Genomic DNA, 14,981 nt, shown 5'->3' with positions numbered 1-14,981 from the left:
TTTCAGGTTACAGAAACTTAGGTTGCAGTACAAACATGTTTGTTCTTTTTAGTGGGTTTAACAGTAATGTTGTTATGTTGTATTTGACTTGTCTCTTTTTTCACTTTTAGAGTATTGTCAATCGAGGCCTTGATTGAGTTATAATAGTTATGTTATTAATTTAAATAGTGTTGCTATTCTATAGGCAGTATTGTAAGAAGAATTCTACGGAGTGTCAGTCATGGATCCAGATGAGCAGTTCACAGAACAGCAGCTACGAAGCAGGATAAAACTACATGAGAACTGATTGAACAAATGAACTGAACTGCTTGTTAAATATGATTAATCGGTCGTTAAATCAAACCCTTTTTCAGCCTAAAAGAAAACGGGGGAAATGTAGAGAGTGTTTTTTACAGCTAGTTAGCTGAGAAGTGTCGTAAACACGGTGCAGCTAAGCAAGCAGCCATAACACCTGCAAGGACAGCAAGAACAACAGGATGCCCTGGGATGGTGAGAAACTAGCCATGGTTCTGGGAACTCAGCAAGGGAGTAGCTTTCAGTTGATAACAACAAGCAGTTAAGATACTCGGGGATAGTATGTAATTGGGAACCAATGATGAGTTCCACTTTTGCAATATGTATGAGCTAATTATCCGTATTATAAAGGTACACGCAGCCAAGGAATAAATGAGATTCGCTGATCATATGTCAATGACAGGTGTGGTCGTCTGCTTTTCTCCCGCCGTTCTGCAACAAACATCTATATACAAATTTAAGAACACAACGGAGTAACTGTTACTGTTTATTAACAACCAGTTTTAATAATACGATAAAAGTATGTCCTGAGAAAGGGGAACAAACATGCTTCTCCAAGGTTTTTTTAGCTGTTCTGGATTTCAGCCGTCGCTTGATGATCAGATGATCGCTTTCCTTCTTTTGTTCCTCAGATTCCTGAAGAAAACATTTCAAAAGTTACTCACCTTTTCACACAAGACTGACAAGCTCTTCTTGACCCATGCAAATATATTTCTTCCCCTAAATGGATTTCAGAATGGAATTTGCTTATTATATTTTATTCAGAAAACTATGGGATACCGAGATCATTTTAATGCAGCTTAATCACAAGGAACAAATATGGAGAATGTACAAAATCCTGTTTATCTTAAAAAAGCACACACATCTGAGGAAAGCCTGAAGGCAGCTTTCATTTTGAAATACTTGTTTTCAAAAGAGTATTATAATACTTGTTTTGTGAAACATGAAGCGTTCAGAAAACATTTTTAGCCTCAATCCCTGTAGCTATGACTTGCCCAGAATTTCAGTTCTCGGTTCAGTTCCATGTTCTCAGAACTACAGTGAGAAAAGAAATTCTCATCTTCTTCATCCTCTAACAAAAAAAATATAACATTTTGGTTTCTGCCCCTATCATTCGTCAAATCATCAAAAAATTCAGAGGGATATTACAGTATGGGCAAATGATCACTATGCTGAACAGAAAAAGGACTCTAATATAATTAAAAGATGCAGTTCCAACAGAGCAAGAATGTTCTTAGCACAATAGCTGCCGACAGAGTCATGAAACTGGCACATCAGATCCTTTCCAAGTTGGCTTAGACAGGAGATCATAGTTTAAGCATACCTAAAAAGCTGTCTAAGTTGTGCTCTAGAAAAGCGTGTAGTAGAATAATCCCACTCCAACACACTGAAATTATCTATGATTCCAAATTGGAAGACATCTCCGTGACTGCTACATCACCTACTTAGTAAACTGTAAGCCAGCCAAACACAGAGATCTTTGAGGACAAACTAAAACAGAACAGCAGGAAGACCAACAAGAATGACTTGGTAGAATAAAGAAATACCTCAGTACTTTCAACCTCCTCCTGCAAATAGATGAAACCTCCAGTCTGTTTGGACTCCTTAGTAGTTTATTTTAAGCCAAGACTACAGTATAATCGCTTACCGAAGAAGCAGGTATATCTAGAGGGCCAGAAACGACAGTGGAATACAGCTTCCTTTTCATCGTTTTGGCTTGGTCTCTCCTTCTTCGAGACTTTCAGGTTCGTTTGATTTAGGAGAACTTACTGCTGACATCAGCTTCTTGGCTAGAAGAAATTTGTTTTGATACATAAACCAATCAACTTACTGGTTTTGTGAGTCTTTAAATCACTGAATGCAAAAAAAGCTTCGTAACAAACTTGGTTTATAAATGACACGTAAAATTTAAGTGAAAATACTCAGAAATTGTATTTGTTCATAGAGGTTCTTTATTGCTTCTATAGCTGAAACAGTTTATAGCTTCAGGTACGGCAGCTTAAAGCACGCATTAAAATGGAGTATGAAAGACAATCATGGCTCAGAAGTCGCTGGAAGTCAGAAACTTCAGCAGGAGTTAAAAAACAGGCCTAACTTTCGTGCTGACAGAAGCACAAGACAGAACCAACTTTCTCTGTATACTTGTAGGTTTTCACAAATGTAATAATGAATCTCTGAAGAGACGAATAAATGCATTTACTTCATAAATCAAAGGACAACTTAACATGGCAGACAAGTCTAAGAACACATACATTAATAGCCTACAGCAGAAACAAGCCATTCTACAATGTCTAGAAAACATGGAATAAAACTTATTCTACACCAACCTTTAGAGTGTATAATAGAAGGAGAGCTTTGAATAAAATCTCCAACTTTTTGCAGTGTTTCATCCTTCTTTTTAGTCAGTCTTGAAGCATGTACTCGCTTTCTCAGGAAGTAGTCTTTTCCGGATTTCTGTTCAACAGAGATGTGAACATGTGAAACAAGAGCATTGTTTAAACTTCATTTTAGTTCAACGTTATTTTAAATTGACATTTTGAGCTTTACTACTGACACCTCTGTTCATTATGCTGATGATACCACAACGGCAAGTAATGTAGACAATTTTATACCCTTTAGGGAGTTGTCAAAATCTCAGCTATTTCAAGGCATACGTTTCTTAAAGTTTCTTAATAAGGCAGTAGTTTCTTTAAAAGTAGCTCCCAAGCTGTGGAGTTGTTTCTTACATAAGCTGTTCTAATTAACTAAAATAAACAAACATACAAAACAGAAGACAACAGATGGGAAAAATCTACTACTCATACTCTGACCATGCCAAGGATACTGCTATCACATGTGAACATCTGTTTTTAATAACTGCCATGCATATTAATGATATGAACCTTAGTTTAATACAAGGGCTTCACTTACAAAAGCACACGATAATACACTAAAGCTTCTCTTCCCAACTATTCAGTGTGCAATATCCTTCCCTCCAAATCATTACACAGTACAGCCATTACACGCTCTGGGGACAGACTGACTTGCCCTTTGGTTAGCTTATGGAATTTAATAGGAAGAGCTCATAAGCATGTAAGATTCCCATTCAGGTATACACATAAGGATGAGACACTGCTTCTTTCGTGTGACCACACAATTACAGGAAGTCCCAAGCTAGCTTCAAAACTAGAACAAAAACCAACCATTTTCTCGTCACTTGCAGAGGGTGAATTAAAAGCCATGACAGATTTTGTATTTTTCGTGTTCTCACTTTTCACAAAATCCTGGGAAAATAAGACAAGTTTCAGCCATGATTCTTTTGGAAAGAACAACTGATGTCACAAAAGTGAACACTTTAAACACTTTTGCTAATAGTAGGGAAGTATTTGCTAGTGGTAGCTATTCCACTGTAAATCAAATAATAAATAAGCATTCAATTATAAAAACAGGACATTAAGATATCAGTATTAGACATCTCATGATGTCTAAAAAGCTGATTTATGTCTACAGGTTTCAAAGAAAATACACAATGAATTTAAGAGAAATTCCCTTCTCTTAAACCATTATCACTGAGCTTGGCTATTAGTTTTGTTCATTAAAGCAGTTCATTGATTACATTCTTCAACTACTTTACTGAGGTAGAAATAGCATTTTTTTAATGCTTAAATGAGAATGGTAAAAAGGCATCAGATATTTTGTTTTCTGTTGGGTCTAGGTCATATCTCATCCATGTCATCACTTCTTTTCTTTTTTGCCTTAGGCATTTTCACTCCTAAAGGTATCATGCTGCCGTGCTGCTTTATCTCCATCTTATCAGGTTGCAGAGGTGTCAGTGGGATTTCCAGCTCCGGTTTTGGGAACCGACTTGTTTTGCCATTTTCTGCGGACACTCCAGAAGAGTCGAGGACAGTTCCCAAATGCTCCTGATAGCACAGAAGAATTTTAAGTGCAAGTGTTAAGGTAGCCATGAGATTAAAAAGCTATAAAGCATCTGGAAAAGGATATGTAAGCATTTGATGTTCCTGCTGTAAGAACACTTGTAACAGAAGGAGTCTATTTCAGTTACAGCAGAGTTTTACCCTTCTTTCCTAGAACTTTTTACATTTAAAATTATTTCCAATCTATGATCACAAAAAAAGTTCTCCATGTTAAACTGAGCCTGATACTTTACAAGTCATTTTTTCTCAAGGGCACAGACAACTACACTTTTTTTTAATAGAGAATGGTGGTAGAACTGACACGATTTTCTTCATCTCAATTCTGCTGCGTCAGAACTGGGCAGGAACAGGAGCATTTGATTCAAGTGTTCGATTAACTTCCAGCTTAATCTTAGGGAATTTGCCCTTCCTCTTCTACACTAGAGATGTTATTTACATAAGTAAGGTCCAGCTGGCAAGGTGCAAGCCCAGTACAAGTCATTAAAGAACTCCATTGCTATCTTTTCCCTGGAGAGAATACAGACATTCAAGCAATGACACCGTACTTAAGCTGAAGGCTATCATGTACCTGCTCATGGTCAAATGGCAGCAAATGCACAGCTAAGTGACAGGGAAATGTCAGTATGCATTTCCCCAGCAGCACTTACTGTCCACAATCCACCCAATCCTGTTTTTCTCAACAGGAACAACAAAGTCAGAACTGAGATCACCTGGACTCCTCCTTCTCTATGGCAGGAATTCAGCTAGCATATCAAAAATGAGTTCAGATGCTGGTTGAACACATGGAAGACAGGCTGCTGGGGACATCAGAAAATGGTAGATAGCTGCTTCTACTGCTGCTAGTAACTAGCAAACTCCAGTGTCCCAAACACAGACTAGCAGCTTTTACTACTTACACTGTTCCAACCCCCTGAGGGGAGTCTTCTTCCTCTCAAAAAGTTACCAAAGATTGTAGAAAGACAAAAAGTAGTCAGAGCCACTTTATCAGGCTCTGCTAAGAATCTGAATGGAGTATCACCACCCACTGTATTTCCAAGAATTAAGTTGGTTAATAAATCCTTTGTTTTTAAAATATATGTAACTGCTATTTTATGAAAGTTAGCAATTAAAAACTTATATAGGAATGATTAACATCATCTGCTAACAAAACAATCTCCAGAAATCCTGCAGAGGAAGAAAATAAGTTCAATTTGCCGTGCCCGTTTCAGTGGCTCCATGAATTTTTTCCAAGTAACTTATCTAATCATGAGCCACTTCATAAGCATTAACATGAGGAGAGTTTTCAACAGCACCTGACAAAAATTCATCACACAATTGTTTCAACAGTTTTTATTCCTATCAAAGGCTATAAAAACAGGTGATCTGATCACCTTGAAAGAGATAAATAAATTAAAACTTGGGAATTGTTTAGAGAACATGAGATCTTTTCCTACTCATTCCTTATCAGAAGCAATATAATCACAACATTTTCAGATCTGAAGTTTCATACTAACCTGAGATTCATTTAATGAAGTGAGGCTCCTAGTACATCGACGTGACAAATAATTGTCTTCAGATTTGCATCTTAATGGAATACTTTCTCCAGTTTTAGTTTTGCTTTGTTGTTTCCTAGGCTGTAAATATTTAAAAGGAGTAAAGATTAGGCTATGCATTAGACCTCCAAAACATCTCGAGTTTTCTAAAGTTACAGTGTAAAACCTCAAGCTCAGACGCCACATGAACACGTAAGCTGAAACACAGCACAAGTGTGGGAAGGTAGTAACATCTATTCATTGTGTGATCTTCAGATACACCCTACTGGGTCTCACTAACAGTCTCAGGCAGTATTCTGCCTCCAAAAGAGAGAAAGCGAGACATTATTTAGGGACAAAATCTGTAACGCTGGTCGTTTTGTCATCCATTCCCCCCATACTCTGCACACTCACAGCTGCTATGTTAGAACACCAAAGGCTAAACCTCTGCCTAATCTTCAGCATCCACATACGAATACATGGAAAACTGCATGGAAAAGTTCCATAATGTACACAGAGAGATAGTGTTCTAGTAAATAAAATATTTTTGAGAAGATGAGAGCTCATGTTTGAGTGGAAGACAAAAAGAACCAACAAGTACTCATCACTGAATATGTAGTTAAAGGACTATATGCCATGAAAAATGATTCCAGCTCCAGTATCTCCTAGGAAAACAGAAGAACAAAAAGTGGTTAACAAGATGTTAAGTACTTACTTTCTATAAATATAATCATACCTTTTCATTCCTTCTACTAGAGTCATTCCTTCTACTTTGTCTTTCTTCAAGTAAAGGTATTTCTGGCAAACACTGAGGGCTACTGTGGTTAATGCGTTGTTTTAATTCCTTTATAAAGTCATCTTTGTCAGCCTGTTCTTTTCTTAACTCTTCTATCACAGTTGCATTATCCTAATAAACAGTAAAAACTGCTGAGTTGTGGGACTGGCAAAAGGAATTAACACACACAAGCAGTACTGCAATTACTTAGTAGCATCAGTTTTAGAATTGCAGGCTAGAACACTTAACTATTCAAGAACAGTAACATTTCACGGATTTGTACGGTCACTGTTACAAGTGCAGTAGTCACAGAATTGCCTGGGAAGTTGTAATACAATATATTTTGATTCTTCTATTTTACTTATGTGCTTCAGCCTTCATCTCCCTTAAGATATAATAACCTGAGCTTTTATTTGTTCCCAAATCCTCGGTACTGTGAGAAAGTCGGCAGTTGTAGGGGAAGTTTTGCTATGAGAACATCTTTCTTCTCAGAGAAAGTGAATCCAAACATTCTCAAAAGTGCACAACTCATTTAGTCTTCTGTTTAGCTTCTGAAATTCTATGCTACGGCTTAGATTGGCTATCCTGATTAAAAGTTGGATGTTGAAATAAGAAATGCAACTTCCACAGATCATCCCCCCTCTGCTTTTTGATGCTTCCCTTAATCTCTCTCCACGTCCCCTTCTGTCTTTTCAAGCCATTGTAGATACTACCTCAGAGAAAGCAAAGAAAGTAAGAAACCTGAGACAGAACTACTGTCTGAGTATTGAGCCTAGCTTGGGATCCGGAAATGCTGTGAATTATCGGAAAAAGCTACAGATGTCCAGTCTGACTGTAGGATCATAAGCATCAAACCGACATCTGTTTATTTGAACTACTGAAAAAATTGAAATTTTAGTAATTAACAGAAATTCTGTTTCTGAAGAACAAAAATAAAAGCTGGTGCTTTTTTTGGTTAGTTGCACATGATGTCAATACGACAGTGTTCAAGAACAGAACCACACCCAGAATACAAAGAGCAGGTACAGGAGTTTTACAGAATTTATGGGTAGCTAATCAGGTAGGAGGAAAGGAGAGCTGACCTTGCTTGAATCCTTTAAGGCAGATTGTCTCAGTTCTGCTATTTCTGTCTCTTTTTGTATGGCAATAGAAGCCAAAGTTTTGAGCTGTTCTTCCAAAGCTTCTACTAACTGATCTCTCTCCCCACGCCACTTTTGAATATTATGGTCCCTTTCCTCCAGCTCCTATATTTCATGTTGAAAGAAAAGCATACACAGTAGAAACAAGCAGAATCTTTAAGACAGCCTAGAATTAATAAGTTTTTCATATAGCATAAATAAGGACTCAAGCTGATAGAAAGAGTTTATGGTAAGACATTTCAATTAACATATCGTGATGTCACTCAACAAGATCAGGTAACATGCATGTATTACATATGTATTTACTATGCAGATTATTGTATTGAAAACAATCTGCCAGTGCTCTGTAGTGACTAATTATTTGAATATCTTTCATGGTCTACCGCTAATTTCAGTTGGCCACTTTCATTTTGCTCCAATTTTTTTTTTTTTTTTTCACCTTTTTCCTGTTGCTTGGAAAACCTGCATCATTCATTTAATAAAAATTAAGAGCAAGTAAAATACCTGTTTAAGTTGTTGGATAGTATAGTCTTTATAATCCAGCTCATCCTTAAACTGGTTATTAATCCTTTCAAGTTCATCCATCCTGTTCCTGAGGGATTCCTCCACAGAACGCATCATGGACACCTGTAATGTAAGCACAGCTCACGGTTCATTAAAAGACTTCTGTAATCCAACCTGGCCAAATACTTGTTTGTTAAATAAAGAGGAATTCACAAACAAGTGCTGAGTAGAAAAACGACAGCAAGTGCAAGGTTACCAAGGAAGACATGAATTCATTTTTAAGCTTCAATTTTCCACCCCAAGCACACCCAATAAACTTTCAGACTAAGTACCTGCAAAATGGGTTTTAAAATATCTTCTTGTTTAATAATTAAATTTTAACTATTAACATCACTGAAGCTGAAATTGAAGAAAAAAAATATACATGCTTATATTAAAGAGCCTCTGGAATTTCTCTTCAAGTAAATAGCATTCTTCTTCCCAGTTATCAGCGTTTTTTCACAAGACTTAGGTTTTAGACTTTGGAGTTACCACAGATACCAATGGCAAGTCACCAGTAACTTAGAGATAATAACAAGTCCCCTCCAGAGGCAGATTAGCTATTCTCTTCACAAACCTTATTCCAGACCACTAACCAACTTTACTTTCCTCTGTTCATTATCTATGTGAAACCATGTTTTAACTTCTGGTCCCCTCTAGAGCTTCAATGGCAACTTTACCTAAGATTTGCTGCTAGCCACACTAGTGTGAAATTTCCAGCTTCATAGTTAAAGATTGAGAAGTTTTAACAGCAGAAAGCCAAGCATAATCTTACAGAAAAAAAATCTCAGTTGACTACAAACCTCGCTTTGTACTTGCTGAATTTGTTTCTCGGCATCAGAATGTTTGTCTTTTAGATCTGCATACTCTTCTTCTTTCCTCTGCAAATCTTTTTTCAAATTCAGTACAAGGGCAGAACTCTCAGAAAGAATATTTTCTAGCCTTATGTTAAAAATAAAGAGACAAAGAACATTACTGTTACACATCTCATGGAAACAGCAATTACAGCTTAATCCATGCCCTGCCTGTTGGTTTCTATTTGTAAATAGACTCTTAAATCTATCCAGACCAGTGACAAGATTTAAACAATTACTTTTGAATTTCAGCTTGCTTCTCATAATCAGATGCTGAAGCAATAAATTATTCAGATGCTATTCTGAGGGATATACAACAAAACCACCAGCAATCCCCATATTATTCTTTATTTCCTTGCACACTCCTGTTTTCCCTTGGAACTCAAGTAGCATACCAAAGCATCCTAAAGTAGTAGTTTGGCCATTGATAAGCATGCAGATGCATTAAGTCGAAGGGATGTTCCCATTAACTATTTTTAACTCTAGTTCATTCTCAAAGGGCTCTAAGTTAACTCAGTGGTTACTTACGATTCTATACGTTGAACTTTCTCCATTTCACTCTTTTCCTTTTCCCGAAGAGAATGTTTCATCTGCTCCAAGCTGTTTTTCAGCTGCATAACTTCTTGAATCAGATTTGCTTCATTGCTACTTAACTCTTCAAACTTTTTGTCTGCATTTGCAGACTTCCCCTGCAGAGTTGCTGTAACTGTCTCCAGATTAACAATAATAGATTCTTTTTCTTTAAGTAATTCATTGAGTTTTGACACATTGTCTTCCATTGTCTTGGAAGCCTCCAGGCGATATTCAAGCTCTCTTATTTTTACCTCACAGTTGGCAACTTCCTCCTGAAATTGTGCAATCACTCTCTGATCTTCTGCAGTCTTTTCTTCAAACTCCTGAGTTTTCTTTTCTATTTGCTCATGTAACTGATTCACAAGATCATCTTCCTGACTAGTGTGAGTTGTAATCTCACATAGCTTCATTACAAGTTGACGATTATGATATTCAGCATTATTCAGTCCCGCCTTTAGGTTTTCATTGTCTTGAAGCAGTGCTTTGATGTGCTGACTTTTTTGTGAGAAAACATCAACAATACTTCTGCATACTTCCCAAATCCTTTCAAGACTATAGTTAAAGGAGAGGTCCTGCACAAGATCTGAGATGGAAGAAGTCTGTGACTGAATGCATGCAGAACTAATTTGAGATGTCCCTGGCTCATCTTTTTCACAGTCTGAGGAATCCTTTACACTGACAAAATCAGTACCGATGGCGTGAAACTCTAAGTGACATTTGTATAATTCATCTAATTTGGTCCGCATTTCTTTTACTTGTGACACTTTATCAATTATATATTCTTTGGCAACTTCTATGTTGTTAGTTAGTTGGGCATTTTTGTCTTCTAGTGTCATATTTATAGATTTCTGTTCATCCAGTTCAGAAGCAATTTCCCGATAGTCAGCTTGACCCTGCAGAATTTGTTCACGGAGGACATCAGCTGTTTCTTCAGAAAAAGAAAGCTCAATACACAGGCTTGTTACCTGCTTACTGAAATCTTTTTTATTTTTTTCTCTTCTGCATTGTTCTTCAAGCACAGCTAAATGATGTTCCAAGATTTCAGTTCTTTCCCTCAGTGCTAGTACTTCCTTTCGGTACGTGGAGCACTTTTGTTTCATGTGTTCAATTTTCTTTTGCTCTACAGTGTTCTTTTTTTTCTCTCATTTACAACTTCTGTAAAACAAACAAACAAACAAAAAAAAAAAAAAGGGAAAAGGAATGTAGCTCAGATTGATTAAAATCATTATTACATAGCAGTTCACAACACCAAGTAGCAACTTCTAAGTGAAACACTGTCGTAATATGCAAGCCATGTCCTCACATCACATAGTATTTGATACTAGTGAAGAAATTAAAGTAATCAGGTGCCTCAGATTTCTATACAGAATTAACAGAAAAAGGTTTTCAGTCTGGAAGAACACTTTTACCATGGCACTACTCAAACCTTCCACTCCACACCAGTAGAAAATCTTATTAGATTTAAGAAACATGGGAACGAGATAGTTAATTCACAGCTATATTCTTTCTATCTTCCGTGCCTCAGCAATCCCTATAAGGCAGCCAGGAATCACTCCATCTACATCTAAATGGTAGATAAACAGTTCTCTAAGAAATTTCATTCCAACTCACAGTCCTCTTACTTTCAAAAGAAAGATAAAACCCTGGACAAGTTGATCACTTAAGTGTTGATATCTGTCTCTCTTATTCAGTTGATCTCTAAACAAAATATGAGGATTCCTACTTCTGTCCACACTTACTCTTTTGCATATAAAGTTCACTCATAAAGTTGTACAAATTTGCAGATTCAAGTTTCCATAAATATTCCATTAGCTTGGGGCTGTTTTTTTCTTTAACTGGTGAGCAATTAGCTAAAATCACATGCATTTTCTCTCTATCAAAAGCAACTTCTGCTGTATTTCATCACTGCTTTAGAATCCAGTTACATCCATTCCATAATATGCATACTTTAAGTATTAAAAAAAATAAATATAAGTCAAGACTTACTAGGGATTGTGTCACCACAACAATATATTCCATGGTGATTCTTGTACAGTCCTTTTATTACTACAACTACAGAAATGCAGAATTTTATAGCACCCACGTGCAGCCTGCATTACATACAGATTCACATGTACTGCATGGAAACAGCCTCTTAACTCATCTAAGGAGTTTTATATACAGCCCTCAACTGATTTAAAAGTCATACTGAAGAAACAGCAGTGGCATATTCCACCCCAAACCAGGTTTTCGGTTTGATTGCTGCTCCCAGCAACACTAGTGAGGGGAATATGATTTATAAGTAATCTAAACACTTTATGCTGAAAACAACAAGCAAGCACTAAAGCAAGATAAATAAGACTAGGGAGAAGATGTGTAATGTTCAGTCTAGAAGCTCCTTACACAGGAAGTAGGGAAAAAGCATTATTACAGAGCATAGGAAACAAGACCTAAAAGCTCAGAGAATGGTGTAAATACCCTGAACTTGAAGCTGAGATAACCTAGCATCTCCTAAAACACTTTTGCTCGTGCTACTTATATAACTAATTCTACAAAAGAACCAGCACAACATACCTGTGCTCATTGTTCTACTGTGTATATTTAACATAGCTAAAGAATATATATTAAGCAGTTTTTGAAATTGGATGCTATTAATACTCACAAATAGAAGAAAATTTTAACATGATTGAATACTCAGTACTTCTTAACAGAACATGCTGGCATTGTGACTATCAGCTACCCATTTTAATTCCTATGTGGAGCATTGCTGTCATTGTTAAATGAGAGCTTTGGTCATATGATTAGAACAAACCCACTACTATTTGGAGTATGGAGGAGTCCACATCCCTCCCTCGGTCTCTGGTAAGATGCTTATATGTGATGCCATTCAGTGGTCACATTAGGATTCAATATTTATGCCAAATAAAGGCAGCAGGGACAAATCATCCAAGAACAGCATCTCATCCAAAGAAGGCCTTGACTTTCTCCCTTGCACATATTTTGCAAGAGGAATACAAGAAAGGAAGGGAATACAGCTAAGTTTTAGATTTTCCCTTCTACATTGTATATGCCTTCCGTAATTCTAGGAACACTGATGCTCAGCTGTGCCCAGAAGTGAAGTTAAATGCATCAGAGCTTATCCAAACCATTTTGCTCAAATATTGCCCATAAGCGAGCAATTAGCAGGTCGTCAACAATTTTGATAGTTGCTTCAGGAAAAACAAAACAAACAAACAAAAAAAAGCACTTGAGCAGCTGATGCTACTCAGAAGATCAGCAACAGCAGTTGAAACAATCCTAAAGAAACTGCTTTAAAACTATTACCAAATCTGCAAGTGCATCAACAGATGAGGAAAAAGCAGCAAAAAGGAAAAAAATAGTGCAAAAAACTTTTATTCTTAAGCATTCAAAAATGAACAGCATAGGACCTTCTGAAAAAGGGATATTTACATAACAGTTACTTCTATTTACAGTTTAACACAGTGGCTTTTCTCCTTATACCATAAGGTACGCGCTTCACAGCCTTTTGCTTCCTATCCAGAATAGGAAGCAATTTATTGTTTTGGAAGACACCCTGTTCAACGATGGAAGAAACTGTACCTTTCTTTGAAGGTGGCTCTTCCACAGTAGGCTTATCTTCATCAGTACTGCGCTTTCTTCCCACTTCCAACTCAGTTTTCTCTTGTTTCAGTGCTTTAACTGAAAGCACTGAAAATTGGCTGCTTTCAGTTCCTTTATTAGTGTTCTCTTCTGCCAGTTCTGCTTTAATGGTAGTTAAATGGTAGGTAGTCTTTTCCTGTATTGATATAAGATCAGTTACATTGAAGCTTAACAAAAGGAGCACTTAAGTCTCAGTAATCTTCTGTAGGCAAATATTTACACAAAACCATACAGCTAAAATATTTACCTGGTGACTCTATAGACATCAGTTACAAATCTCAATAGCAGACAGAACAAGTACACCTTCAGATAATGACAAGTGCAATACTCGGTAGAGTATACAAGGGAAAGCAAGAGCCTAGCAGGTTACAAAGTAAAAGACTTGCACACAATCAAGAGTTTACCAGTTTATCAAAGAATTTCCTGTTTCCAAGAAGTCAACAAAATTACAAACATGGTCAAAGAGCCATTATTCTTGGAAATAAAAAAAAAAAAAAATCAGTCATCAGTTTCTAATGTAGTGTTAAGTAGCTGAATTACACAATGCATTAAAGGCAAATTCAGTTAAGCTAAGCTCGGTAAGAAATCTATTAATGGAGCCTACTGGAATAGCATTTTAAGCTACCACAAGTTGGTATTAAAACAATTTTACACAACATCTTCTTGATAAAGTTACCTCAGTTGCTTCTTTAAGTTGCTCAACAGACTCATCCAATTTAATCATCTGCATTTCAAAGTCTGTAACACACAGAAAAGGTTGTATTACATAAGTAGCCAATAGATAGTTTATTAAGTAATCAATTTTTCCAGATATTCTAACGTTTAGGTAGCTTTTGAACAGATTAATTAATTTGCATGTGGTCTTCACTTATTGGGAGTGATTCAAAAGTTTTCTATATTTCTTGGAACGAAAACATTGCATCAACAAGACATAAAGAAGAGTAGAGATTACAATATAAAAGTAAAAATCAAGATATAGACATTTAACCCCATACTTACGAAAGCGTAAAGCTGCTAGTTGCAGTTTAAAGGAGAGGGGGGAAAAAAAGAAAAGAAATAACCAAAAACCGTGGAATTGCTGAACCTGAATATACACAAGGAACAAACTATCATTTATCTACAGGCTATGGTTCCAAAGGTAGAACATCTCCTCTAATTCCTACTCAAACTGGTTATTTCTCTTTTAGATTAATGAACTATTTCTGTCTTCTACCTTTCACATCGCATAACTCACCTTTGTTCTTCTGCATCAGCTCTTCTTCAGTTTTAAGTAGTTTGGTGTTTTTCTCTGTTAGCTCTTCATTGGTCTCCATCAGTTCAAAGTTAGTTTTCTCCAGCTGCTTTTCAAAGCAGCCAATATCTTCCTTCGGGTCCCCCAGGGATACAATGGAACTATGTGCTGCCTCAGCTTGCTCTTTAATATCCATGACATCATAATGCACAGAATCAAGAATGCCCTCAGGATCAACACAGGTGTCAGGCACTATGCTATGTTCTCCACCCTGAAACGTAATTTATAATCAGTTAAAACTAGTGAATAGCTGACTACATAATAGCTGTTATTTCTACAGATAGTCTGGATAGCCACTATGAAGACAGCCATACAAGAAGTTTTTAATTTCAGCTTCAAAACCCACCTCACAAATTCACATACAACATGACAGTGATTCATATGGGGGGAAGATAAGTGGCATTCTTGTAACAGCTAATATATTTTATAGTATTTGATGACCACA

The 14,981-nt window shown here is 36.6% G+C and overlaps 1 protein-coding gene across 2 annotated transcripts; it reads right to left on the bottom strand.

Annotated features, from left to right (window-relative positions):
- Positions 1-706: 706 nt before the first annotated feature.
- LOC146755050 (kinesin-like protein KIF20B) lies at positions 707-14,729 on the bottom strand. Of its 2 annotated transcripts, none has more exons than XM_085526436.1 (13): positions 14,480-14,729; positions 13,922-13,983; positions 13,186-13,381; positions 9,562-10,761; positions 8,983-9,121; positions 8,141-8,263; positions 7,580-7,741; positions 6,459-6,629; positions 5,705-5,824; positions 3,477-4,196; positions 2,622-2,748; positions 1,943-2,084; positions 707-930 (listed from the first exon to the last, which is right to left on the bottom strand). In XM_085526436.1, exons 4-10 carry the CDS (start codon positions 10,704-10,706, stop codon positions 3,990-3,992), a joined length of 2,067 nt encoding a protein of 688 aa, XP_085382562.1. In that variant the 5' UTR covers positions 10,707-10,761; positions 13,186-13,381; positions 13,922-13,983; positions 14,480-14,729; the 3' UTR covers positions 707-930; positions 1,943-2,084; positions 2,622-2,748; positions 3,477-3,989. The 2 variants fall into 2 exon arrangements, with proteins under 2 accessions (XP_085382562.1, XP_085382563.1); XM_085526437.1 differs by lacking the exon at positions 707-930 and adding an exon at positions 936-1,014.
- Positions 14,730-14,981: the final 252 nt, after the last annotated feature.

Source organism: Coturnix japonica, chromosome 36 (genome assembly GCF_054131305.1).
Source record: "Coturnix japonica strain WE chromosome 36, WE-NBRP24, whole genome shotgun sequence".
NCBI classification, from domain to species: Eukaryota; Metazoa; Chordata; class Aves; order Galliformes; family Phasianidae; genus Coturnix; species Coturnix japonica.
Note: the sequence above shows the minus strand (reverse complement) of the source record. Positions and strands in the feature narration are given on the sequence as shown.